General features: G+C 42.7%; 4 protein-coding genes across 4 annotated transcripts in view; all 4 read left to right on the top strand.

Annotated features, from left to right (window-relative positions):
• The window catches only part of LOC118966172, a 2,795-nt gene extending 102 nt beyond the window's left edge, over positions 1–2,693 (top strand). Inside the window, exons 1-2 of the mRNA XM_036989271.1 lie at positions 1–1,540; positions 1,595–2,693. The exon at positions 1–1,540 is cut by the window's left edge and continues 102 nt beyond it. Of these exons, the coding sequence (XP_036845166.1) occupies positions 692–1,540; positions 1,595–2,566 (1,821 nt within the window). The 5' untranslated portion in view covers positions 1–691 and the 3' untranslated portion in view covers positions 2,567–2,693. The remainder of the gene's footprint in view (positions 1,541–1,594) is intronic.
• Positions 2,694–3,530: 837 nt separating this feature from the next.
• Positions 3,531–6,123, top strand: LOC110531373 (zinc finger protein 629-like). Its single transcript, XM_021614564.2, has 2 exons — positions 3,531–3,980; positions 4,485–6,123. Exons 1-2 carry the CDS (start codon positions 3,815–3,817, stop codon positions 5,687–5,689), a joined length of 1,371 nt encoding a protein of 456 aa, XP_021470239.2. The 5' UTR covers positions 3,531–3,814; the 3' UTR covers positions 5,690–6,123.
• Positions 6,124–9,456: 3,333 nt separating this feature from the next.
• On the top strand, positions 9,457–19,815 carry LOC110531378 (zinc finger protein 37). The gene is made up of 3 exons (XM_021614570.2): positions 9,457–9,736; positions 13,203–13,628; positions 18,205–19,815. The coding sequence occupies exons 1-3, from the start codon at positions 9,571–9,573 to the stop codon at positions 19,389–19,391; spliced, it is 1,779 nt and encodes a 592-aa protein (XP_021470245.2). The 5' UTR covers positions 9,457–9,570; the 3' UTR covers positions 19,392–19,815.
• A 579-nt stretch (positions 19,816–20,394) lies between these two features.
• Positions 20,395–27,138, top strand: part of LOC110531367 — an 83,398-nt gene continuing 76,654 nt past the window's right edge. Inside the window, exon 1 of the mRNA XM_036989240.1 lies at positions 20,395–20,713. Coding sequence (XP_036845135.1) covers positions 20,548–20,713 — 166 coding nt within the window. The 5' untranslated portion in view covers positions 20,395–20,547. The remainder of the gene's footprint in view (positions 20,714–27,138) is intronic.

The following is a 27,138-nucleotide window of genomic DNA, read 5'->3' as shown; positions in this document are numbered from 1 at the left end:
GGTATGTATGGTAGTCAAGGGAATACAGGTGTGTATGGTGTGTATGGTAGTCAAGGGAATACAGGCGTGTATGGTAGTCAAGGGAATACAGGTGTGTATGGTAGTCAAGGGAATACAGGTATGTATGGTGTGTATGGTAGTCAAGGGAATACAGGTGTGTATGGTAGTCAAGGGATTACAGGTATGTATGGTAGTCAAGGGAATACAGGTATGTATGGTAGTCAAGGGAATACAGGTGTGTATGGTAGTCAAGGGAATACAGGTATGTATGGTAGTCAAGGGAATACAGGTGTGTATGGTAGTCAAGGGAATACAGGTATGTATGGTATGTATGGTAGTCAAGGGAATACAAGTGTGTATGGTAGTCAAGGGAATACAGGTATGTATGGTATGTATGGTAGTCAAGGGAATACAGGTGTGTATGGTAGTCAAGGGAATACAGGTATGTATGGTGTGTATGGTAGTCAATGGAATACAGTTATGTATGGTAGTCAAGGGAATACAGTTATGTATGGTAGTCAAGGGATTACAGGTGTGTATGGTAGTCAAGGGAATACAGGTGTGTATGGTAGTCAAGGGATTACAGGTATGTATGGTGTGTATGGTAGTCAAGGGAATACAGGCGTGTATGGTAGTCAAGGGAATACAGGTGTGTATGGTAGTCAAGGGAATACAGGTATGTATGGTGTGAATGGTAGTCAAGAGAATACAGGTGTGTATGGTAGTCAAGGGATTACAGGTATGTATGGTAGTCAAGGCAATACAGGTATGTATGGTAGTCAAGGGAATACAGGTGAGTATGGTAGTCAAGGGAATACAGGTATGTATGGTAGTCAAGGGAATACAGTTGTGTATGGTAGTCAAGGGAATACAGGTATGTATGGTAGTCAAGGGAATACAAGTGTGTATGGTAGTCAAGGGAATACAGGTATGTATGGTATGTATGGTAGTCAAGGGAATACAGGTGTGTATGGTAGTCAAGGGAATACAGGTGTGTATGGTAGTCAAGGGAATACAGGTGTGTATGGTAGTCAAGGGATTACAGGTATGTATGGTAGTCAAGGGAATACAGTTATGTTTGGTAGTCAAGGGAATACAGGTGTGTATGGTAGTCAAGGGAATACAGGTGTATATGGTATGTATGGTAGTCAAGGGAATACAGTTATGTATGGTAGTCAAGGGAATACAGGTATATATGGTAGTCAAGGGAATACAGTTATGTATGGTAGTCAAGGGAATACAGGTATATATGGTAGTCAAGGGAATACAGTTATGTATGGTAGTCAAGGGAATACAGGTGTGTATGGTAGTCAAGGGAATACAGGTATGTATGGTATGTATGGTAGTCAAGGGAATACAGGTGTGTATGGTAGTCAAGGGAATACAGTTATGTATGGTAGTCAAGGGATTACAGGTGTGTATGGTAGTCAAGGGAATACAGGTGTGTATGGTAGTCAAGGGATTACAGGTATGTATGGTGTGTATGGTAGTCAAGGGAATACAGGCGTGTATGGTAGTCAAGGGAATACAGGTATGTATGGTGTGTATGGTAGTCAATGGAATACAGGTGTGTATGGTAGTCAAGGGATTACAGGTATGTATGGTAGTCAAGGGAATACAGGTGTGTATGGTAGTCAAGGGAATACAGGTATGTATGGTAGTCAAGGGAATACAGGTGTGTATGGTAGTCAAGGGAATACAGGTATGTATGGTATGTATGGTAGTCAAGGGAATACAAGTGTGTATGGTAGTCAAGGGAATACAGGTATGTATGGTATGTATGGTAGTCAAGGGAATACAGGTGTGTATGGTAGTCAAGGGAATACAGGTGTGTATGGTAGTCAAGGGAATACAGGTATGTATGGTGTGTATGGTAGTCAAGGGAATACAGTTATGTATGGTAGTCAAGGGAATACAGTTATGTATGGTAGTCAAGGGATTACAGGTGTGTATGGTAGTCAAGGGAATACAGGTGTGTATGGTAGTCAAGGGATTACAGGTATGTATGGTGTGTATGGTAGTCAAGGGAATACAGGCGTGTATAGTAGTCAAGGGAATACAGGTGTGTATGGTAGTCAAGGGAATACAGGTATGTATGGTATGTATGGTAGTCAAGGGAATACAGGTGTGTATGGTAGTCAAGGGAATACAGGTGTGTATGGTAGTCAAGGGAATACAGTTATGTATGGTAGTCAAGGGAATACAGGTGTGTATGGTAGTCAAGGGAATACAGGTGTATATGGTATGTATGGTAGTCAAGGGAATACAGTTATGTATGGTAGTCAAGGGAATACAGGTATATATGGTAGTCAAGGGAATACAGTTATGTATGGTAGTCAAGGGAATACAGGTGTGTATGGTAGTCAAGGGAATACAGGTATGTATGGTATGTATGGTAGTCAAGGGAATACAGGTGTGTATGGTAGTCAAGGGAATACAGTTATGTATGGTAGTCAAGGGAATACAGGCGTGTATGGTAGTCAAGGGATTACAGGTGTGTATGGTAGTCAAGGGAATACAGGTATGTATGGTAGTCATGGAATCTTTTAGTAGGTATGTGAAATGAGAATTCATGAGGTGAAAATAACCCCAAAACCTTCTGTAAAATATGGTGGTGGCTCATTGATGTTATGGGCTATTTTGCTTCCACTGGTCATGGGACCCTTGTTAAGGTCAACAGCATCAGGAACTTTACCCAGTACCAGGACATTTTAGCCAAAAACCTGGTTGTTTCTGCCAGAAAGCTGAAATTTGGCCGCAAGGGGATTTTCCAACAACACAATAACACCAAGCAAACGTCAAAATCCACAAAGAAATGGTTAATTAGCCACCGAATCCGTCTCTGGACTTGAAACCTCATTGAAAACCTGTGATTTTTTTTTAGCATACAATATAGCTCAATATTTTAATTATTTATTTTATGCAGTCATTTTTATCAAGGGTGTCAATATTTTCCAACCACACTGTAAATAAAGTTATATTTTATTTGAATGATGACGTAATGATCAAACAGTAGTACAACATATTACAGGAATCTCACAGATCTGAGGGATATACTACTAAGCCAGTTAACTTGTCTAAATAGTCTGAAATAGCTTTTAGATTTTTCAAAAAAATATATGTTTAAAATGGGCATATTTTAAAGGATTCAACAAACGAAAACACATCTATGTTTAGCTTCTTGTTTTTATTAACCTTAAAACCAATAGTTCAATCTGGTTGCTTATCTAAATAGCTAAATCAATGGTTCTGCTTTGTAGGAATATATATTGAAAAAATATTTTACAAAAATGAGTTTAAAAAAAAAAGCGTTATAAACTGGATTATTTGTTCGTTTATTTTGGAATGCCTGGCACGGTAACGGGAGAATGGTGTCCCTGATGTTATTGATACAGTCGAATTGATTCTCCCAGATCATGTCATACTTATGATAGCCACTGCTTTGTCCACATGTCGTCATTATTTCCTACCTTACTTGGTCAGTGAACTAACTTGCACAGCAGTAAACACACACCCCCATCCAGCTGGTGACGCTGTTCTGTGTTTCTGGGTTCGTCGCCACTAGAACCAATGAGTTTTGTAAGATTCATTGACTTGAACACGGAAGTAGGATTGGGAATGAGTTTGTTTTGATTTGGAACATTATTTTTTTTGTGGAGTAAAAGAAAGACCACTGAATTTAGGACGTGTCGGGGGCTCGTTGATACCAAAGACTCCATATTCACTCCTTGCTGTGTGAAAAGTGAATGTGATCAGGAGGACCCATGCCAAGAAACCATACTATCTAAATAACCAAATACTGAATCCACTGAAAATGTCTAAACTACAGTCGTTGCGTGTGTTTTTAAATGATCGTTTAACGGCGGCTGCTGTGGAGATTTTCGGTGCAGTTGAGAAAACGGTAGTGGAGTACCAGGAGGAGAATGATCGGCTACGGAGACTGCTGCGGAGGACACCAGAGATACAACTATGTAGAATAGGTTCGTATTTAGATATACTGATAGTTAGATATAGTTATACTAAATTATTAAAGTGGTTAGACCTTCGGTGATATAAAAAAAATAGTCCCGACGTGCCAATGCTTTCCGTTGCTCGGACAGGAGCGTCACACGTCACCATTACGTCCTCTGCCTGTCACAAATGATGTTTGATACGATATGTTAGGAAAGGGAAGAAAAAAAAAGATACGATATGTTGTTTTTGCATGTACATGTTGGCCGCGGTGTGTTCCATAATAGGATTGAGTACCCAAGTGAATGAGAGAAAATAACCAGATAACTTCACTCAGACATGTTTAAAGGCTGTGTTTAAAGACTCTATTTAAAGGCTGTGTTTAAAGGCTGTGTTTAAAGGCTGTGTAGACATACATGCCAATAAAGCCATTTGATATTTTAAAATCATAGAGATCTATAATTCATGAGTGATTCCAAATGTAAATGTAATTCTCGGGCAGGTAACCTCTACCCTCGTCTCCTTCTCTCCAGACTCCCTGCAGCTCTCTGTCTCTGAAGAGGAGGTTCCCCCTGAGCAGCAGCACTGTGAGCAGGAGTGGAGCCCCAGTCTGGGACAGAAGGACCCAGAGACCAAACAGATTAAAGAGGAACAGGAGGAAGTCAGGACCAGTCAGGAGGAAGAGCAGCTTCAAGTGGTAGAGCCTGATATCATAGAGTTCATATTCTCTCCTTCCTGTTTGAAAAGTGAATGTGATCAGGAGGACCCACTTCAGTCCTTGACTCATCCCCAAACCCAGACTGTGGAGAACAGAGAGAGAGACTCTAAACCAGTGAATCTCACACCTTTTGTCACTGTGACCCACATTAAGGGTCTCAACATTCCCTGTGACCCTCCAGATAATCAAAACAATGCCTCCAGACGCAGTTCAGCTGTAGGCAGCTACACAGTAGGACTTGACAGTAGCCCACCATTGGATCCCAGTCCACCATTGGATCCCAACCCACCAATGGGGGAACACTGTTCCAAACCCAGCACCACGCCTAGAAAAACTAGCCACTTTCGTGACTGTGGTGAAACGTTTGCTCCGAAAGCTGACCTGCAGAGGCATATGACTCTCACCAAGAAGAGACTCAGTGAATGCAGCTTCGGCAATAAACACTACAACTCCACCTGTAAACTGAAGGCCCATGTCCAACTCTGTCACAGTGGAAAACCCTGTATCTGTCCAGTTTGTGGAAAGATCATCAAATACAAAGGAGATCTGTCCAGGCACATGAGTATTCACACAGGAGAGAAACCATTTGGCTGTGGTGACTGTGGGAAAAGCTTCAGTCAGAAGGGAAACCTGAACTTGCACAAACTGACTCACACGGGAGAGAAACCATTTAGCTGTGGTGACTGTGGGAAAAGCTTCTATCAGAAGGGAGACCTAAGGAAACATATACTGACTCACACACAACAGAAACCATTTAGCTGTGGTGTCTGTGGGAAAAGCTTCTATCAGAAGGGGAACCTTACAGATCATATAAGGACTCACACAGGAGAGAAACCATTTAGCTGTGGTGACTGTGGGAAAAGCTTCAATTTGAAGGGGAACCTAAGGAAGCATAAACTGACTCACACAGGAGAGAAACCATTTAGCTGTGGAGACTGTGAGAAAAGCTTCACTCAAAAGTCTAACCTGCTGACGCATGTGAAAAACATCCACAAAGGAGGAAAACAGGATGAAAATTAGGACAAAGATCTTCTGTCGGAAGACGGGAATTAAAAGGCAGGATGTGGACAACAAAAGCAAAGCAACTCTGGATCATTCATGATGTAGGATTCAGATAAATACATGTGTGGTGAACGTACTTTTGTAAAGCTTTCTATGTAAATAAAGTTTGATTTGATTTCAATTATGATGTAATAATCCAACAGTTCAGGGTTTACTATTTGCAAGTGAGGTGGTCCTCCCCTAATCTTTTGCATCGGCCTGATGGTTAAATCAGCAAATATTGTGAACATGTGGTCATTTAAAATGTGTAAACAATTATCTTTGTTTTTGTGGATAAATTTACTCCTGACAGATATCTTTTATGAAGTTTTGCATTTTAGAATGTCTCTAAATGTACCGAGAGAATGGTCTGACTTGATGTTTTCGATATATTAAAACATGTTTACTTTACAGAAAATGTGTGTCTGTCCAAGAGTTTTTCTCATCCATTTTCACTAAATACTGCTCATTCATGATTGATATTAATTTAATATTGTATTGAGTAATTATATTCAGTTTACTTCTGATAAATAATTTATTCTTACAGATTATCCTATATTTTGATATGGAATAGATTTGGATCCTAAGTTTACTGGACCCCTCTTCCCAACAGCTAAAGGCCCTGAAGCTTCTGCACATGTATGATATTCTCTACAACTTGCAGAAAACATGCTACTCTGGTGAATGGTGCTCGTTTAAGTTAGATCAAAGCTGAATCAATGTCTGCCAGATTGCATCACGATCACAGTATTCGACATAACAGAACCGAATATAATAGCATAGTGTAGCATGCGCCACAAGGCTAAATATGTGCTTTGATTGAAACAAAACACAGGTAGGCTACAGTTTGTTAACACCCTCTGCTCTACAATTCGCACACTGTACATCATTAGAAACAACTCTAGATAACTAAGAACATCGAAATGCATATTCCCATGAAACTGATTGAGATCAAATGGTTGGCATGCAGATGCTTCATGGACGTTTCACCGGTAAAACTGGGAAGAATTATCATTCAAAATTGACACGAGCTAGGTTTCCGTCCAATTGGCGAGGGATTGTCATGCAATTCTTCAAAAATATCTGCATAAAAACAATAGGCGCATTTTCCGAGCAGGGGTGTGTTTTCATCAAAATGACTTACGGATTTAAAAAAATGAATAAAACCGCGTGATGACGTCGTGCTCATAAAAATAAATGTGTGGTTACATTCCCATGTAACGAATAAAAAATACAAGTAAATGGGTTTCCATATCGCATTTTCTACTCTACTGGTTGGTTTTGTCACGAAACATGAGTGTGCCCACAGTGGTCTTTGCGCATGCGCTCTAGCCGACAGCTCGCAGATACATAAACAAAGATAGTTGCTCAACGGAAGTCCATATTTGGTGAGTAACGAACGTATTTTGACATCATAGTAACGCTTGCAGAACTGTCTAATGGCCCCCCTAAGCTCAATCGTCCATTGTATATAATCTACATATACTTGTGATCCCTCATGTACTCTGTGTATTGATTTGTTTGTTCATTTTAAAAAAGTATATAAAACAATATAAAGAACTGTCTAATGGGAGTTTGAATCGGAGCTTCCTGGACTTTAGAGAAGAGACACGTCATGCTCATCGTGAACATCCCACCTTGTCTATCGCATTTAGTTTTGTCGACATTTGGAAAGTTTACCAACAAATGTGTTGTTTCCATCAGGCCTGTGCCTGCCATTACATTTGTTTTATCCGACATGTACTTTACTCGCATAAAAAGGATGGAATAAATCCTGGTTATGAGAAATGTGAAGGGACGGTGACCACCAAAAAAAACGTGTGTTCAAAGTAGAGATAAAGAAACAGAACATGATCCAAATCTTTCCAGGGGGGCGGAATGGGGCGGGTTGCGGAACAGGGAGGGGGCGGAATGGGGTGGGTTGCGGAACGGGGAGGGGGCTGAAAGTGACGGTTACCTACGCATCCGCAGCCTTAGACACTTAACCGCAGTTCGTCTAATGTCTAGGTGTAGTCATCGTTTCCTTTTACTATGGTTGTCAGTAGTAGTTACCACAGCAATAAAGTCAAATTGGGCTATAACATAACAATTCATAGAAATATAATAAAATGTGCCCTTAATTTAAGGTTAGGCATAATTTAGCAGTGTGCTTAAGGTTAGGTTTAAAATCTGATTTTAAAGGCAGACTCAGTAAGTCCCAAATAAAATGTCACTTTTTTTTTGGGGGGGGGGGGGGGGGGTTAAACATCTCCAATACAGGAGGATGCTGTGGCCGTACCAGAGCGAATTGAATGGCATGATCTGTTTGATACCATTCTACTTACTTATTCTGGTCCAGCCATTACCACAAGCCCGTCCTTCTCAAATAAGGTGCCGCCAACCTCCTGTGAAATTTCTCAAAATGCATAGATGAAAGATTCATTCGCTATTTCTGTCACTTCAAAGTTATAATGAAGGTTTTACGCATTACAAGTAAGCAGACAGCAGCTTTGGTTACAAATTGCAGGTCAGATTTATCCTGGTAATTACGATGCACAGCCGATAATTACTCTTGTGCACGTTCCATCTGTTCCCGATACATCCACGACCACAGCAATACTCACATCAACAATACATACTAGCTATACCCCGCTCATTACAAACGAAACCCATTATAAATAAGAGTTGAGGGACACAGAATACACGTGTTATTTAGCTGACAAATGCATGTCTTAACGGTTAATAATATATTGGCTCCTCCTGGCTGCCAATCCGTCTGTGCGTCTGTCTGTGTGCAAAAACGTGGGTGTTTTCATTACGGAAACCGTTTACCGTTTAAGAACCAACCAGAAGCAAACAGCGCAAACGGAACGAAACGCGGAGGGACCAAGATGAATTTGTCCAAAAGGGCTGTTTGACAAAGGAGAGCGATGGAATGTCGCATCAGATGACATGGCCTCTAGGGTTTGGGTGCCAACCCTGTTGTTCAGAGATGGAAAGTGGTTAGAAGAACGAAATACATAAAAATAGCTCATTCCATCTGTCCAAGGCTATTCCTCATCCATTTTCACGATTCATGATATCATTTGAATCCTTTGGGAAATAATGATTTCCAGTGGACTCCAAATAACAGTGTTGTAAAGTACCTAAGTGAAAATACTTTGAAGTACTACTTAAGTAGTTTTTGGGGGTATCTGTACTTTACTATTTCTATTTTTGACAACTTTTACTTTTACTTCACTACATTCCTAAAGAAAATAATGTAATTTTTAAAAACTTTCTATATTTTCCCTGACACCGAAAGTACTCGTTACATTTTGAATGCTTAGCAGGACAGGAAAATGGTCTAATTCACACACTTATCAAGAGAACATACCTGAACGTCCCTACTGCCTCTGATCTAGTGAACTCACTAAACACATGCTTCATTTGTAAATGATGCCAGAGTGTTGGAGTGTGCTCCTGGCTATCTGTTTTTTTAAATTTTTTATGACACTGCCTGGTTTGCTTAATATAATACATTTGAAACGATTTATACTTTTACTCAAAGTATTTTACTGGCTGACTTTCATTTTTAGTTGAGTAACTTTATATTAAGGTATCTTTACTTTTACTCAAGTATGAAAACTGGGTACTTTTACCACCCCTGCCTAATAAGCGCACTTTGTATGAATGCAAACAATAGAAATCCTATTAAATTGTTCTAATTTAAACCCCCATCCAACTAGCGGCGCTGTTGTGCCTTTCCGAGTTTGCTACCCGCTAGAACCAAGGATTTTTCTCAAATTCCTTGACTAGAACACGGAAGTAGATTTGAAGACGACACTTCTTGTGTGGGGTCAAGACATACTGACTGAGCTGAATAAGTTACTCAACTGAAAATGTCTAAACTACAGATGTTGCGTGTGTTTTTAAATGAGCGTTTAACGGCGGCTGCTGTGGATATTTTCGGTGCAGTTGAAAAAACGGTAGTGGAGTACCAGGAGGAGAATGATCGGCTACGGAGACTGCTGGGGATCACACCGGAGATACAACTATGTAGAAAAGGTGAGTATAGTGTTGAGGAGGAATAGTGTACCGTGTCTGGGAGAGACTTCACCATTCATTTTTTTTTGATTCAGGTTCACGCAAACGTCGTTTTAAGTAACTATGCTATTTTTCGTCCTCATTGTCGAACTTAATAAATAATGCACCCTCAATTAAACAAATTTTACTAGTTATACAATCGTGTAACTAAGAAATTAGCTGGAAGGAAACTAACTATATTTATTATGTTGTAAGGAAACGGTGGCGAAAGATATCATTGCAAATTAACGCGGATCCAAAATAAATTCACACACACGACCATTCATGAGGTCTCTAACAAACAGATACTGGTCCAGACCATGCATGAGGTCTCTAACAAACAGATAGTGGTTCAGACCAGTCATGAGGTCTATAAAACACACAGATAGCGGTTCAGACCAGTCATGAGGTCTATAAAACACACAGATACTGTTTGTGTTTATTGTCATAGTGACAACTGCAAATAATACTTCAATGTACATGTAGGCCTAATGAAAAATAACATAGTAACTCATACTTTTAAATGTAGCAATTCGACAACAATCCCTGTTTAGGCTGAGCATATTTTAAAGTGTGTCCTTGCTCAAGTGGTTTGCAAGTTGTTGTTTCTTTCAATGTTTCTAATGGTTGTGAATTTTTCCTTTTCACGGTGATCTCTGTCTGTCCTGTGCAACTATTTGCATTGCATCAGTGGAACAATGTTATCAGAACCGAACGAAAGTGATCACACCAATGCACTTTATCTCCTCAACTTTCCCCAACATGCATTTTCTATGCCGTAGGCCTGTTTTACATTCAGCAATTAGCAAGAGCAAGCCTGCTGCTTTCCCCTAATAGGCTATTAGGCTTAGTATTTAAAAAAAAAAAACTAAATAAATGTCCTACAGCTTTTCCTGGCATTTCACGAGAAGGGGAATGGTTTGTTGTGGGGAGGCTTGTGTAGCCTATAGCCAGTTGTGCACAATTTTCATCATAGCCGATTGTCATGAAAACTTCCCTGTGGAAATATATTGTGCAAGTTCTCCCACTTAAAAAGATGAGAGAGGCCTGTAATTTTCATCATAGGTACACTTCAACTATGACAGACAAAATGAAGAAAAATAAATCCAGAAAACCACATTGTAGGATTTTTAATGAATTTATTTGCAAATTATGGTGGAAAATAAGTATTTGGTCAAGAACAAAAGTTTATCTCAATACTTTGTTATATACCCTTTGTTGGCAATGACAGAGGTCAAATGTTTTCTGTAAGTCTTCACAAGGTTTTCACACACTGTTGCTGGTATTTTGGCCCATTCCTCCATGCAGATCTCCTCTAGAGCAGTGATGTTTTGGGGCTGTTGCTGGGCAACACGGACTTTCAACTCCATCCAAAGATTTTCTATGGGGTTGAGATCTGGAGACTGGCTAGGCCACTCCAGGACCTTGAAATGCTTCTTATGAAGCCACTCCTTCGTTGCCCGGGTGGTGTGTTTGGGATCATTGTCATGTTGAAAGACCCAGCCATGTTTCATCTTCAATGCCCTTGCTGATGGAAGGAGGTTTTCACTCAAAATCTCACAATACATGGCCCCATTCATTCTTTCCTTTACACGGATCAGTTGTCCTGGTCCCTTTGCAGAAAAACAGCCCCAAAGCATGATGTTTCCACCCCCATACTTCACAGGAGGTATGGTGTTATTTGGATGCAACTCAGCATTCTTTGTCCTCCAAACACGACGAGTTGAGTTTTTACCAAAAAAGTATATTTTGGTTTCATCTGACCATTTGACATTCTCCCAATCTTCTTCTGGATCATCCAAATGCTCTCTAGCAAACTTCAGACGGGCTTGGACATGTACTGGCTTAAGCAGGGGGACATGTCTGGCACTGCAGGATTTGAGTCCCTGGCGGCGTAGTGTATTACTGATGGTAGGCTTTGTTACTTTGGTCCCAGCTCTCTGCAGGTCATTCACTAGGTCACCCCCGTGTCATAGTTGAAGTGTACCTATGATGAAAATTACAGGCCTCATCTTTTTAAGTGGGAGAACTTGCACAATTGGTGGCTGACTAAATACTTTTATGCCCCACTGTGTGTGTGTGTGTGTGTGTGTGTGTGTGTGTGTGTGTGTGTGTGTGTGTATATATATATATATATATATATATATATATACAGGGTACCGGTATGACCATATATACACTGCTCAAAAAAATAAAGGGAACACTAAAGTAACACATCCTAGATCTGAATGAATGAAATATTCTTATTAAATACTTTTTTCTTTACATAGTTGAATGTGCTGACAACAAAATCACACAAAAATGATCAATGGAAATCAAATGTATCAACCCGTGGAGGTCTGGATTTGGAGTCACACTCAAAATTAAAGTGAAAAACCACACTACAGGCTGATCCAACTTTGATGTAATGTCCTTAAAACAAGTCAAAATGAGGCTCCGTAGTGTGTGTGGCCTCCACGTGCCTGTATGACCTCCCTACAACGCCTGGGCATGCTCCTGATGAGGTGGCGGATGGTCTCCTGAGGGATGTCCTCCCAGACCTGGACTAAAGCATCCGCCAACTCCTGGACAGTCTGTGGTGCAACGTGGCGTTGGTGGATGGAGCGAGACATGATGTCCCAGATGTGCTCAATTAGATTCAGGTCTGGGGAACGGGCGGGCCAGTCCATAGCATCAATGCCTTCCTCTTGCAGGAACTGCTGACACACTCCAGCCACATGAGGTCTAGCATTGTCTTGCGTTAGGAGGAACCCAGGGCCAACCGCACCAGCATATGGTCTCACAAGGGGTTTGAGGATCTCATCTCGGTACCTAATGGCAGTCAGGCTACCTCTGGCGAGCACATGGCCCCCCAAAGAAATGCCACCCCACACCATGACTGACCCACCGCCAAACCGGTCATGCTGGAGGATGTTGCAGGCAGCAGAACGTTATCCACGGCGTCTCCAGACTCTGTCACGTCTGTCACATGTGCTCAGTGTGAACCTGCTTTCATCTGTGAAGAGCACAGGGCGCCAGTGGCGAATTTGCCAATCTTGGTGTTCTCTGGCAAATGCCAATATATATATATGGTACCAGTATGACTATATGTGTGTATACACAGGGTACCAGTATGACATATATATATATATATATATATATACACATACATACATACATGCATGCATGCATACATACATACACCACCTAGATCTATGAGTCGGACATCTAGTTTTTCTGAATATCTGTGTTAAGTTTTGTTTTGTCGTTAACATTTGTGTTTCCATTCAACACTGCAGTGAATGTCAATGTTTGTATCTGTTTTTTCGTATTGGAACATCATAAAGAGATCATTAAAAAATATATGAAAATGTTTTTTGTCTGAGTCAACAAAAGCATTTAGAAATGGCGTTGTGCACTCAGGCATGTCTGTATAGGTGACCTCTGACCCTCCTCTCCTTCCCTCCAGACTCCCTGCAGCTCTCTGTCTCTGAAGAGGAGGTTCCCCCTGAGCAGCAGCACTGTGGGCAGGAGGACCCAGAGACCAAACAGATTAAAGAGGAACAGGAGGAAGTCAGGACCAGTCAGGAGGAAGAGCAGCTTCAAGGGCTCGTTGATACCAAAGACTCCATATTCACTACTTCCTGTGTGAAAAGTGAATGTGATCAGGAGGACCCATGTCAAGAAGCCGTACTAGCTGAATACCCAACTCCCAGTCCACTGAAAACGTCTAAACTACAGTTGTTCTGTGTGTTTTTAAATCAATGTTTAACGGCATCTGCTGCTGTGGAGATTTTCGGGGCAGTTGAGAAAACTGTAGTGGAGTACCAGGAGGAGAATGATCGGCTACGGAGACTGCTGGGGAGGACACCAGAGATACAACTATGTAGAATAGGTTAGTACATAGATCTACTGATAGTTAGCAAAAGTTCTAGTAAATGAATAAACTGTTTAGGCTTTCAGTGGGGTCACAATTTCAACATTTTGTAGAAGTGGTTTTAGCCCCAACGTGGCAGTGCTTTCCCTTTGCTTGGACAGCAGCTCCACACATTTATGTTTCCATTCTGACTCCAGAATGGAAACGTGATTAATTTCTAAACACCCACTTCTCCTTATATGGTTCCTTTCGAAACGCCCACTTCTCCTTATATGGTTCCTTTTGAAACCCCCACTCCTTTCGACACACCCACTTTCTCTGAGAGATGACATACAGTAGGTGGCAGCATTGAGACCCTGAGGGATGACTGAGAGATGACGTCACAGCTGGACACTGCGTGATGACGTCACAGCTGGACACTGCTTGCCCCCTATGGGCATAATGTCTCTGGTCCAGGTTAAGACTCCCAACAGGGTCACCAGGAGGGATCAGCCAATGAAGTTGGAAGTCCCTCCCACTTGACGACATTAAAATGGTGGAAGCCCTTAATGGCGCTGCCCATGGTAATACTGCCTTTTGGTCAGTAGAGGCCTCTGTCATTCTCTAGGTGGTTTCCCTATCCTGACGAGCACTACATTTTCCCTCTTGCTACTTGTCCTCCTGATGTCACATACAGTATGTATTCAGCAGTATGTGGACACCCCTTCAAAGTAGTGGATTTGGCTATGTCAGCCACACCTGTTGCTGACAGGTGTATAAAATCGAGCACACCCCCATGCAATCTCCATAGACAAACATTGACAGTAGAATGGCCTTACTTAAGAGCTCATTGACTTTCAACGTGGCACTGTCATAGGATGCCAAAATGTCAAAATTTCTGCGCTGCTAAAGCTGACCCCCGGTCAACTGTAAGTGTTGTTATTGTGAAGTGAAAAGGTCTAGGAGCAACAACGTCTCAGCCGCGAAGTGGTAGGCCACACAAGCTCACAGAGCGGGACCGCCGAGTGCTGAAGAGCGTTTTGCTTAAAAATGTTATGTCCTCTGTTGCAACACTCACTACCATGGCGGAGCAGCCGCACACAAGCCTAAGCTCACCATGTGCGATGCGAAGCTTCGGCTGGAGTGGAGTGAAGCTCGCCGCCATTGGACTCTGGAGAAGTGGAAACACGTTCTCTGGAGAACACTACCTGCCCCAATGCATAATGCCAACGGTAAAGTTTGGTGGAGGCAGAATAATGGTCTGGGGCTGTTTTTCATGGTTCGGGCCCCTTAGTTCCAGTAAAGGGGAAATCTTACCGCTACAGCATAGAATGACATTCTAGACCGGTCCTAGTCGATCACCAAATATTTCTGTAGAAAAGCCAACAAACGATAAAGGCTTGTGCTACTTTATTTTTTTTTTATTGTGTTGAGCTGTTGCCGGTAGGTGCACTTGATTCAACAGCCCTACTGTACCACTGTTGCCGGTAGGTGCACTTGATTCAACAGCCCTACTGTACCACTGTTGCCGGTAGGTGCACTTGATTCAAAAGTCCTGCTAAGCAAAGTGTTCCCATGAGACAAACTACGCCTACCTGGCGGACCGGCAAATCTGTGACTAAATCAAGTGCACCTACTGCGCTGCCCAATCGGAAAGGTTAAATCACCGTGGCTTCAGAGCTTCCATGACCCTGGCCAGGGCCAAGTTTAAGCTACTAGCTTACGTCAGATTTAATATCTTTTAAAGTATAACCACAGAGAGACTGTCAACGAATACAGCAAAGAGTTGCTGTTTTTTTATGAGTGAGTTTGAGTTTATATTCAGCACAGTCACTGTTTTTATTCAACACTATTACAAAAACACTATTACAAAAACACTATTACAAAAACACTATTACAAAAACACTATTACAAAACCAAAATGATTTTGAACGGTCATCTAAGTCGGAAACTCGGGCATCTTTCCAGAGCTCCGACTTTTCAGTCGACCATCAGTCCAGTAAAATTTTTTAAAAAAAAGGTAATTATTTCAATTCATGCTCCACAGTGCCTCACAAGTGCTAAACCAACTGATCTATTTTGAAAGCTCGAGTTTTGAAATATAATATGGTCAGATTAATAATATTGGCAGGCCAATCATATAGCCAATATGCTGTGATAATTTATTAGGCCTAGTGCCCAGACCTCACTCCTACAACTGTGTGAGGTTAATGTTTTAAAAAACACATCTGTGCGGTAGATCTCAGCTTTCTTTTTGACTGCGAACGTGATCTTGACTCAGAAAAGGTTGGTGACCACTGTTCTAGATGATTCTGTGCTTCCAGTTTGTGGCAACAGTTTGTGTAAGGCCGTTTCGTGCTTCTGCAGGACAATTCCCTAGAGCACAAGTGAGGTCTGACAGAAATGGTTTGTCAAGATCAGTTTGGAAGAACTTCACTGGCCTGCACAGAGCCCTGACCTCAACCCCATCGAACAACTTTAGGATGAATTGGGATGCCAACCGCGAGCCAGGCCTAATCGCCCAACTTCAGTGCCCAACCTCACTAATGCACCTGTGGCTGAGTGGAGGCAAATCCCACCATCGATGTTCCAACATCTAGTGGAAAGCCTTCCCAGAAAAGTGGAGGCTGTTACAGCAGCAAAGGGGAGACCAACTACATATTAATGACAAGCAGGTGTCCACATACATTTGGTCATGTAGTGTACTCAGCAGGTGTCCACATACGTTTGGTCATGTAGTGTACTCAGCTGGTGTCCACATACGTTTGGTCATGTAGTGTAATCAGCAGGTGTCCACATACGTTTGGTCATGTAGTGTAATCAGAAGGTGTCCACATACGTTTGGTCATGTAGTGTAATCAGCAGGTGTCCACATACGTTTGGTCATGTAGTGTACTCAGCTGGTGTCCACATACGTTTGGTCATGTAGTGTATTCAGAAGGTGTCCACATACGTTTGGTCATCTAGTGTACCTTGCTGTTCTGATGGTTTATTGGGCATGCAGCTAAATTATAGTTCTAAGAGATGTTTGACTTGTGAATTTGTCAAGTAGCGTCTGTTGTAAATAATTGTGTTGAGCTTGTTCGCTAGCTCATACACGTCCGCTAGTGTTAGCGTTAGCATTTGCATTAAGAATGAATGGGTATTTAGCATGCTAGCTAGCGACGTTAGCCTTGTTAGCATTAGTCATTTTGTGGTGCTGGTTGGCTATTTCAATTGGTGTAAATCGCTATTGTATATTCTGTTTATGTAATGTAGATGTACCTACACTCTTATACTGTTCATTTAGTACACTTACCCACGTTTAGCATGTCTACGAACCAATTAGCCTGTTTGGTTCATTGGATTGTGACTGGACCAATGGCTGTTGTATTGTATAGCAGGTACCTCACCTGTGCATGTACAGTGTTTTTAACGGGGCATAAAATGTACCAATACTATAATCTACGTTTTATTATGATTTTTCACTGAATAGGATTCTCAGTTATCTGAACCAAGAGTGGTCAGATGTGTGTGTTTTGAATGTGGACATCTCTTTCCATTAAATCAATCAATCAAATGTATTTATAAAGTCCTCTCTGCATCAGAAGATGTCACAAAGTGCTTGTACAGAAACCCAGCCTAAAACCCCCAAACAGCAAGCAATGCAGATGTAGAAGCACGGTGGCTAGGAAAAACTCCCTAGAAAGGCAGGAACCTAGGAAGAAACCTAGAGAGGAACCAGGCTCGGAGAGGTGGCCAGTCCATCTGGCTGTTCTTCGATATGTTAAAACATTCATAGATTACCAGCAGGGTCAAATAATAAGCACAGTGGTTGTAGAGGGTGAAACAAGTCACCACAGGAGTAAATGTCAGTTGGCTTTTCATAGCCGATCATTCAGAGGTCGAGACAGCAGGCGCGGTAGAGAGGAAGAGAGAGGGTCGAAAAGGTAGTGGGGCACGGTAACACATCTGGGTTTATAGACACAGACAAAACAACAGAAATTGGATCAGCAGCACGACCAGGTGGACGGGGACAGCCTAATCCCTGTTCCCATCCATTAAACTCCCCTTAACCTGGACATCTCTTCCCATTGAACCCTCCTTAACCTGGACATCCACCTCATCCCTGTTCTGATCAGACATGCTGTAGTGGATGCTAAGCTTAACCTTAACCTACGGTTTTTATGCCAATCATGGTCCTTCGATCCTCTAAAACAAACACTATTTTTCAGATGTGCAAGGATTGTTAAGGGTTAGACGGTGTCGGTGGAACTTTTGTTCTCATTAGCAACAGTGTGTTCAATTGTAGGCATGTTAACCCACCACCTATATGGCTTGTCTGAAGGAAAGCAAATACCTAGCTAGCTGTCTGCACTCAGGCTATATAGATCATAGTTATCCATGCTAAGGAAGCAAATACCTAGCTAGCTATCTGCACTCAGGCTATATAGATCATAGAAATCCATGCTAAGGAAGCAAATACCTAGCTAGCTATCTGCACTCAGGCTATATAGATCACAGATATCCATGCTAAGGAAGAACATTGAAATTGAATGTCATAGAGATCTATAATTCATGAGTGATTCCAAATTATATTATAAATAACCTCTGCTCCTCCTCTCCTTCCGTCTAGACTGCCTGCAGCTCTCTGTCTCTGAAGAGGAGGTTCCCCCTGAGCAGCAGCACTGTGAGCAGGAGTGGAGCCCCAGTCTGGGGCAGGAGAACCCAGAGCCCACACAGATTAAAGAGGAACAGGAGGAAGTCAGGACCAGTCAGGAGGAAGAGCAGCTTCAAGGTCTAGAGCCTGATATCATGAAGTTCATATTCACTCCTTCCTGTGTGAAAAGTGAATGTGATCTGGAGGACCCACTTCAGTCCTTGACTCTTCCCCAAACCCAGACTGTGGAGAACAGAGAGAGAGACTCTAAACCAGTGGATCTGAAACCTTTTGTCACTGTGACCCACAATAAGGGTCTTAACATTCCCTGTGACCCTCCAGATAATCAAAACGTTGCCTGCAGCCACAGTTCAGCCGTAAGCAGTGACCCAGTAGGACTTGACTACAGTCCACCATTGGATCCCAGTCCACCATTGGATCAAAACCCACCAATGGGGGAAAACTCTTCCAAACTCAGCACCACGCCTAGAAAAACTCACCACTGCCGTGACTGTGGTGAAATGTTTGCTCTGAAAGCTGACCTGCAGAGACATGTGACTCTCTCCAAGAAGAGACTCAATGAATGCAGCTTCGGCAATAAACGCTACAACTCCACCTGTAAACTGAAGGCCCATGTCCAACCCTGTATCTGTCCAGTTTGTGGAAAGATAATCAAATACAAAGGAGATCTGTCCAGGCACATGAGTACTCACACAGGAGAGAAACCATTTGTCTGTGGTGACTGTGGGAAAAGCTTCAGTCAGAAGGGAAACCTGAACTTACACAAACTGACTCACACGGGAGAGAAACCATTTAGCTGTGGTGACTGTGGGAAAAGCTTCAATCAGAAGGGAGACCTAGGGAAACATATACTGACTCACACACAACAGAAAACATTTAGCTGTGGTATCTGTGGGAAAAGCTTCTATCACAAGGGGAACCTTACAGATCATATAAGGACTCACACAGGAGAGAAACCATTTAGCTGTGGTGACTGTGGAAAAAGCTTCAATTTGAAGGGGAACCTAAGGAAGCATAAACTGACTCACACAGGAGAGAAACCATTTAGCTGTGGAGACTGTGAGAAAAGCTTCACTCAAAAGTCTAACCTGCTGACGCATGTGAAAAACATCCACAAAGGAGGAAAACAGGATGAAAATTAGGACAAAGATCTTCTGTCGGAAGACGGGAATTAAAAGGCAGGATGTGGACAACAAAAGCAAAGCAACTCTGGATCATTCATTCAGATAAATACATGTGTGGTGAACTTACTTTTGTAAAGCTTTCTATGTAAATAAAGTTTGATTTGATTTCAATGATGATGTAATAATCCAACAGTTCAGAATTTACTATTTGCAAGTGAGGTGGTCCTCCCCTAATCTTTTGCATCGGCCTGATGGTTAAATCAGCAAATATTGTGAACATGTGGTCATTTAAAATGTGTAAACAATTATCTTTGTTTTTGTGGATAAATTTACTCCTGACAGATATCTTTTATGAAGTTTTGCATTTTAGAATGTCTCTAAATGTACCGAGAGAATGGTCTGACTTGATGTTTTCGATATATTAAAACATGTTTACTTTACAGAAAATGTGTGTCTGTCCAAGAGTTTTTCTCATTCATTTTCACTAAATACTGCTCATTCATGATATTGATTTAATATTGTATCGAGTAATTATATTCAGTTTACTTCAAAGCTGAATCAATGTCTGCCAGATTGCATAACGATCACAGTATTCGACATAACAGAACCGAATATAATAGCATAGTGTAGCATGCGCCACAAGGCTAAATATGTGCTTTGATTGAAACAAAACACAGGTAGGCTACAGTTTGTTAACACCCTCTGCTCTACAATTCGGGGGGTTAAACATCTCCAACACAGGAGGCTGCTGTGCTCCGTACCAGAGCGAATTGAATGGCATGTCTGTTTGATACCGTTCTACTAACTTATTCCGGTCCAGCCATTACCACAAGCCCGTCCTCAAATAAGATTGGCTGACTTTCACTTTTAGTTGAGTAACTTTATATTAAGGTATGTTTACTTTTACCCAAGTATGAAAATTGGGTACTTTTACCACCCCTGCCTAATAAGCGCACTTTGTATGAATGCAAACAATAGAAATCCTATTAAATTGTTCTAATTTAAACCCCCATCCAACTAGCGGCGCTGTTGTGCCTTTCCGAGTTTGCTACCCGCTAGAACCAAGGATTTTTCTCAAATTCCTTGACTAGAACACGGAAGTAGATTTGAAGACGACACTTCTTGTGTGGGGTCAAGACATACTGACTGAGCTGAATAAGTTACTCAACTGAAAATGTCTAAACTACAGATGTTGCGTGTGTTTTTAAATGATCGTTTAACGGCGGCTGCTGTGGAGATTTTCGGGGCAGTTGAGAAAACGGTAGTGGAGTACCAGGAGGAGAATGATCGGCTACGGAGACTGCTGGGGATCACTCCAGAGATACAACTATGTAGAAGAGGTGAGTATAGTGTTGAGGAGGAATAGTGTACCGTGTCTGGGAGAGACTTCACCATTAATTTTCTTGATTCAGGTTCACGCAAACGTCGTTTTAAGTAACTATGCTATTTTTCGTCCTCAATGTCGAACTTAATAAATAATGCACCCTCAATTAAAAAACGAATTTTACTAGTTATACAATCGTGAAACTAAGAAATTAGCTGGAAGGAAACTAACTATATGTATTATGTTGTAAGGAAACGGTGGCGAAGGTTATCATTGCAAATTAACGCGGATCCAAAATAAGTTAACACACACGACCATTCATGAGGTCTCTAACAAACAGATAGTGGTTCAGACCAGTCATGAGGTCTATAAAACACACAGATACTGGTCCAGACCATGCATGAGGTCTCTAACAAACAGATAGTGGTTCAGACCATTCATGAGGTCTATAAAACACACAGATACAGGTTCAGACCAGTCATGAGGTCTATAAAACACACAGATACTGGTCCAGACCATGCATGAGGTCTCTAACAAACAGATAGTGGTTCAGACCATTCATGAGGTCTATAAAACACACAGATACAGGTTCAGACCAGTCATGAGGTCTATAAAACACACAGATACTGGTCCAGACCAGTCATGAGGGCTATAAAACACACAGATACTATTTGTGGTTATTGTCATAGTGACAAAAAAAATGTTTGAGTGCCTTGCTCAGAACATGAGAACATATGGAAGCTGGTGGTTCCTTTTAACATGAGTCTTCAATATTCCCAGGTAAGAAGTTTTAGGTTGTAGTTATTATAGGAATTATAGGACTATTTCTCTCGGTGTTAGCAGATGTTATTGGTCACACAAACGTGGTTAGCAGATGTTATTGCGGGTGTAACGAAATGCTTATGCTTCTAGCGCTGACAGTGCAGTAATATCTAACAAATTACACATCATAAACCTAATACACACACATCTAAGTAGGAATGAATTAAGACTATATACAGATGGACAAACGATTTCAGAGCGGAATGGACGAAGATACAGTAGAATAGTATAGAATACATATGAGATGAGTAATGCAATATATGTAAACATTATTAAGTAAATGAGATACCGTAGAATAGTATAGAAAACAGCCTCTAATGTGCTAGTGATGGCCGTTTAACAGTCTGATGGCCTTGAGATAGAAGCTGTTTTTCAGTCTCTCAGTCCCAGCTTTGATGCACCTGTACTGACATCGCCTTCTGGATGATAGCGGGGTGAACAGGCAGTGGCTCGGGTGGTTGTTGTCCTTGATTATCTTTTTGGCCTTCCTGTGACATCGGGTGTTGTAGGTGTCATGGAGGGCAGATAGTTTGCCCCCGGTAATGTGTTGGGCAGAAAGCACCACCCTCTGGAGAGTCTTGCGGTTGCAGGCGGTGCAGCTGCCATACCAGGCGGTGATAAAGGCCGACAGAATGCTTCAATTGTGCATCTGTAAAAAAATTGTGAAGGTTTTTGGTGACAAGCCAAATTTCTTCAGCCTCCTGAGATTGAAGAGATGCTGTTGCGCCTTCTTCACCACCCTGTCTGTGTGGGTGGACCAATTCAGTTTGTCGGTGATGTGTTCGCCAAGGAAATTGAAGCTACTGCGGTCCCGTCGATGTAGATAGGGGGGTGCTCCCTCTGCTGTTTCCTAATACTGGATTAAATAGTGATGTAATAATAACTGCGTACTGTACCTCTCTCCACTGATCTCCACAGTGACCTGCTCAAAGGGTTCCAGGACTCCTCCTCCACCACCTCCCATTCCTCTTGGGTCAGAGCATCAACGGGTGTATTGACAACAGCCAGGGTAGAGATAATCGGGTAGAGATAATCGGGTAGAGATAATGGGGTAGAGATGATGGGGTAGAGATGATGGGGTAGAGATGATGGCATCCTTTGACTCAAGAAACCAGTTCCAACATATAAAATATTGAATTCCACCTTGTAGTGCAGTCTTGTTTAGGCCTCAGCTCAGGCATCCCCATCTGGCATTGGGTAGACTTTAGTTTTTCAGAACCTACTGTGCTCCTGTGGGAGTATTCCACTGCTGCTTTCACTTTGTCCACAGTGGGCTTCATCACCTTCAGAGCATCTCTTACAAACAGGTTGATTGTGTGGGCAAGACATGGATGATGGGTCCATTTTAACATTTTCAAAGCTTTGGTTATGTTAGCTGCATTGTCGCTAACACAACAGACCACTTTTCCCATCTACTTGCCATTCTCTGGCCACTCTCAACAGTTCCTCTGCCAAGTTCTCTGAGGTGCGTCTGTCGCTGAACTCAAAGCAGTCCAGAAGACAGCTAGACATCGAAAAATCTTCAATGAAGTGACATGTAACTGACATGTAAGAAGTGGTTACCCTTGATGTCCAGCAATCAGTGGTAAGGCAAACTGCAGTAGCTTTTTGGACTCTTTCCCACACTGAAGCCTGTGTGCTCTAGTACAGTTGTGGAATAAGTGATTTTAAAAGGGTTTTCCTGCTTGGAATTGTGTACATTGGATTTAGACTATTGCTATAACTTCTAAAACCTCTGTCCTCCACGATCGAAAATGGCTGGAAATCGGTGGCAATCATTTTAGCCAATGTAATATCAATTTGGCCTTGTTTTGCTACAGACATAGATTTTGGCATAAACTGGTCCGTAGAAGACTGTGTTGCTGTGGGTCGCAGAGTAGGCCTACTGAGTGGATACATCTCCACGTGTGGAGGTGCTGGTTCCTCCACTATCACTAGCAGGCCTACTTGACTGAGTGGATACATCTCCACGTGTGGAGGTGCTGGTTCCTCCACTATCACTAGCAGGTCTACTTGACTGAGTGGATACATCTCCACGTGTGGAGGTGCTGGTTCCTCCACTATCACTAGCAGGCCTACTTGACTGAGTGGATACATCTCCACGTGTGGAGGTGCTGGTTCCTCCACTATCACTAGCAGGCCTACTTGACTGAGTGGATACATCTCCACGTGTGGAGGTGCTGGTTCCTCCACTATCACTAGCAGGCCTACTTGACTGAGTGGATACATCTCCACGTGTGGAGGTGCTGGTTCCTCCACTATCACTAGCAGGCCTACTTGACTGAGTGGATACATCTCCACGTGTGGAGGTGCTGGTTCCTCCACTATCACTAGCTGGCCTACTTGACTGAGTGGATACATCTCCACGTGTGGAGGTGCTGGTTCCTCCACTATCACTAGCAGGCTGAGTGGATACATCTCCATGTGTGGAGGTGCTGGTTCCTCCACTATCACTAGCAGGCCTACTTGACTGAGTGGATACATCTCCATGTGTGGAGGTGCTGGTTCCTTCACTATCACTAGCAGGCCTACTTGACTGAGTGGATACATCTCCACGTGTGGAGGTGCTGGTTCCTCCACTATCACTAGCAGGTCTACTTGACTGAGTGGATACATCTCCACGTGTGGAGGTGCTGGTTCCTCCACTATCACTAGCAGGCCTACTTGACTGAGTGGATACATCTCCACGTGTGGAGGTGCTGGTTCCTCCACTATCACTAGCAAGCCTACTTGACTGAGTGGATACATCTCCACGTGTGGAGGTGCTGGTTCCACCACTATCACTAGCAGGCCTACTTGACTGAGTGGATACATCTCCACGTGTGGAGGTGCTGGTTCCTCCACTATCACTAGCAGGCCTACTTGACTGAGTGGATACATCTCCACCACTATCACTAGCAGGCCTACTTGACTGAGTGGATATATCTCCACGTGTGGAGGTGCTGGTTCCACCACTATCACTAGCAGGCCTACTTGACTGAGTGGATACATCTCCACGTGTGGAGGTGCTGGTTCCACCACTATCACTAGCAGGCCTACTTGACTGAGTGGATATATCTCCACGTGTGGAGGTGCTGGTTCCTCCACTATCACTAGCAGGCCTACTTGACTGAGTGGATATATCTCCACGTGTGGAGGTGCTGGTTCCACCACTATCACTAGCAGGCCTACTTGACTGAGTGGATATATCTCCACGTGTGGAGGTGCTGGTTCCACCACTATCACTAGCAGGCCTACTTGACTGAGTGGATACATCTCCACGTGTGGAGGTGCTGGTTCCACCACTATCACTAGCAGGCCTACTTGACTGAGTGGATATATCTCCACGTGTGGAGGTGCTGGTTCCACCACTATCACTAGCAGGCCTACTTGACTGAGTGGATATATCTCCACGTGTGGAGGTGCTGGTTCCTCCACTATCACTAGCAGGCCTACTTGACTGAGTGGATATATCTCCACGTGTGGAGGTGCTGGTTCCACCACTATCACTAGCAGGCCTACTTGACTGAGTGGATATATCTCCACGTGTGGAGGTGCTGGTTCCACCACTATCACTAGCAGGCCTACTTGACTGAGTGGATATATCTCCACGTGTGGAGGTGCTGGTTCCTCCACTATCACTAGCAGGCCTACTTGACTGAGTGGATACATCTCCACGTGTGGAGGTGCTGGTTCCACCACTATCACTAGCAGGCCTACTTGACTGAGTGGATACATCTCCACGTGTGGAGGTGCTGGTTCCACCACTATCACTAGCAGGCCTACTTGACTGAGTGGATATATCTCCACGTGTGGAGGTGCTGGTTCCTCCACTATCACTAGCATGCCTACTTGACTGAGTGGATACATCTCCACGTGTGGAGGTGCTGGTTCCACCACTATCACTAGCAGGCCTACTTGACTGAGTGGATACATCTCCACCACTATCACTAGCAGGCCTACTTGACTGAGTGGATACATCTCCACGTGTGGAGGTGCTGGTTCCACCACTATCACTAGCAGGCCTACTTGACTGAGTGGATATATCTCCACGTGTGGAGGTGCTGGTTCCTCCACTATCACTAACAGGCCTACTTGACTGAGTGGATACATCTCCACGTGTGGAGGTGCTGGTTCCACCACTATCACTAACAGGCCCACTAGTTTCTCGAGGCTCCGCTACAGCTAGCTTCACAGTTGGGTGCACAGTTCCCATACGCCGGTCTAGGTTGTGTGTAGAACTGGCTTTATATGAGATTTTGTTTTAGCAAATTCTACGCTGTGCTCTAACATTGTCTACATTTATTAAAATGCATCCAAATGCTACTGTGCTTCAGACTTATTTTCCAGCTGTTGTTTTCACAGCTGTCCTTCCTCTCTCTTCTCAGCTGCTAAGTGTGTGACTGTGAGTGAGTTGACTCGGCCCTCCCGCACAAACCTTTGGTTCATTGGTTGACACTGCGTGTCTGATTGACAGGAACAACAGTGAGGATGTTAGTCTGAGCAGACAGTCAGAACGAATGTGTGTGCGTGCGCTTGAGCATTTAGGCCTAAATTATTATTATTTATTTTTTTCATTATTTTAATTTGTTAATTCTATTCATTTAACTCTTTTGATTATTCATATCTTTATTTTTTTTATAAATAGATTCGGCTCTTCTGATATTGCTTGCCGGCTCCCGACGTTAACCCGACTTGTTGGCGAACGACCCATCACTATTAGATAGAACGTTGTGCCCCACCCGCCTTTGGGGAAAACAACCCGTGGTTACCTAGGTTACCCCGTTGTCTCGCAGTAAAAAAAAAAAAAAACGTTTTCAAACACAATTTTCTTGTCTGCTTGTTTAAGTCAATTACAAAATTATATTTTAAGACAAAAATGTCTAAACATATACTTTTCAGTATTGCTCCAGAGCATTCTCACTACTTAGAAAAGCAACATATTGTAGGGCTTCCCTCACTCCTCTTTTTCATGATGGTGCTAGCAGCAGAGTGGCTGCTAGCGAGCAACCGACCGGAACATTTAGACGGCCAAGACCAACAACACAAACAAACAGACGACTGTATACAGCTACAAACAGTGAATGGCGTTACAAACGGTCTATACTAAACAAGTTAAATGTGTTAACTGTGATGAAATGTTTTCCACATACATAGCTAGCTATGTGTAGCCTACTTGTGTAGCCTACTTGTGTAGCTTACTTGGCTCCCCACAATTTCCCACTCTCTCATGCAGAATAGCCTGAAGCCACAGTGCTTTTCTCACAGGCTATATTTACATGCGCGGTAGCATTAGGTTGGGACTTTTGACCTGGTTATGTGTACTGTACATTAAACAACACAGCAGCCTTTCGCCATGTTTTGTTTCTGAATTACAAAAAAATCAAGTTGGCACCGGGGGTCAATGGGAAATAATGTTTATTTTCCCCAATAAGCGGCTGTGCTCGAGGGGAATTCCTTATTATTTATTACTTGAACCCCGAATTTCAGAAAAATTGGTCACAGAATTTCTGCAATTCAATTGGCTACAATGTGAAATCATAGTAGTCACAAAACCCTGTTTTGTGCGGCTACATTGCGCAAGTGGACACCTGATGCTCCCAGAGAGATTCTCGCGTAAAATACAGAGGTAGCCATTAC

The sequence above is a fragment of the Oncorhynchus mykiss genome, chromosome 9 (genome assembly GCF_013265735.2).
Source record: "Oncorhynchus mykiss isolate Arlee chromosome 9, USDA_OmykA_1.1, whole genome shotgun sequence".
Classification (NCBI taxonomy): domain Eukaryota; kingdom Metazoa; phylum Chordata; class Actinopteri; order Salmoniformes; family Salmonidae; genus Oncorhynchus; species Oncorhynchus mykiss.
Note: the sequence above shows the minus strand (reverse complement) of the source record. Positions and strands in the feature narration are given on the sequence as shown.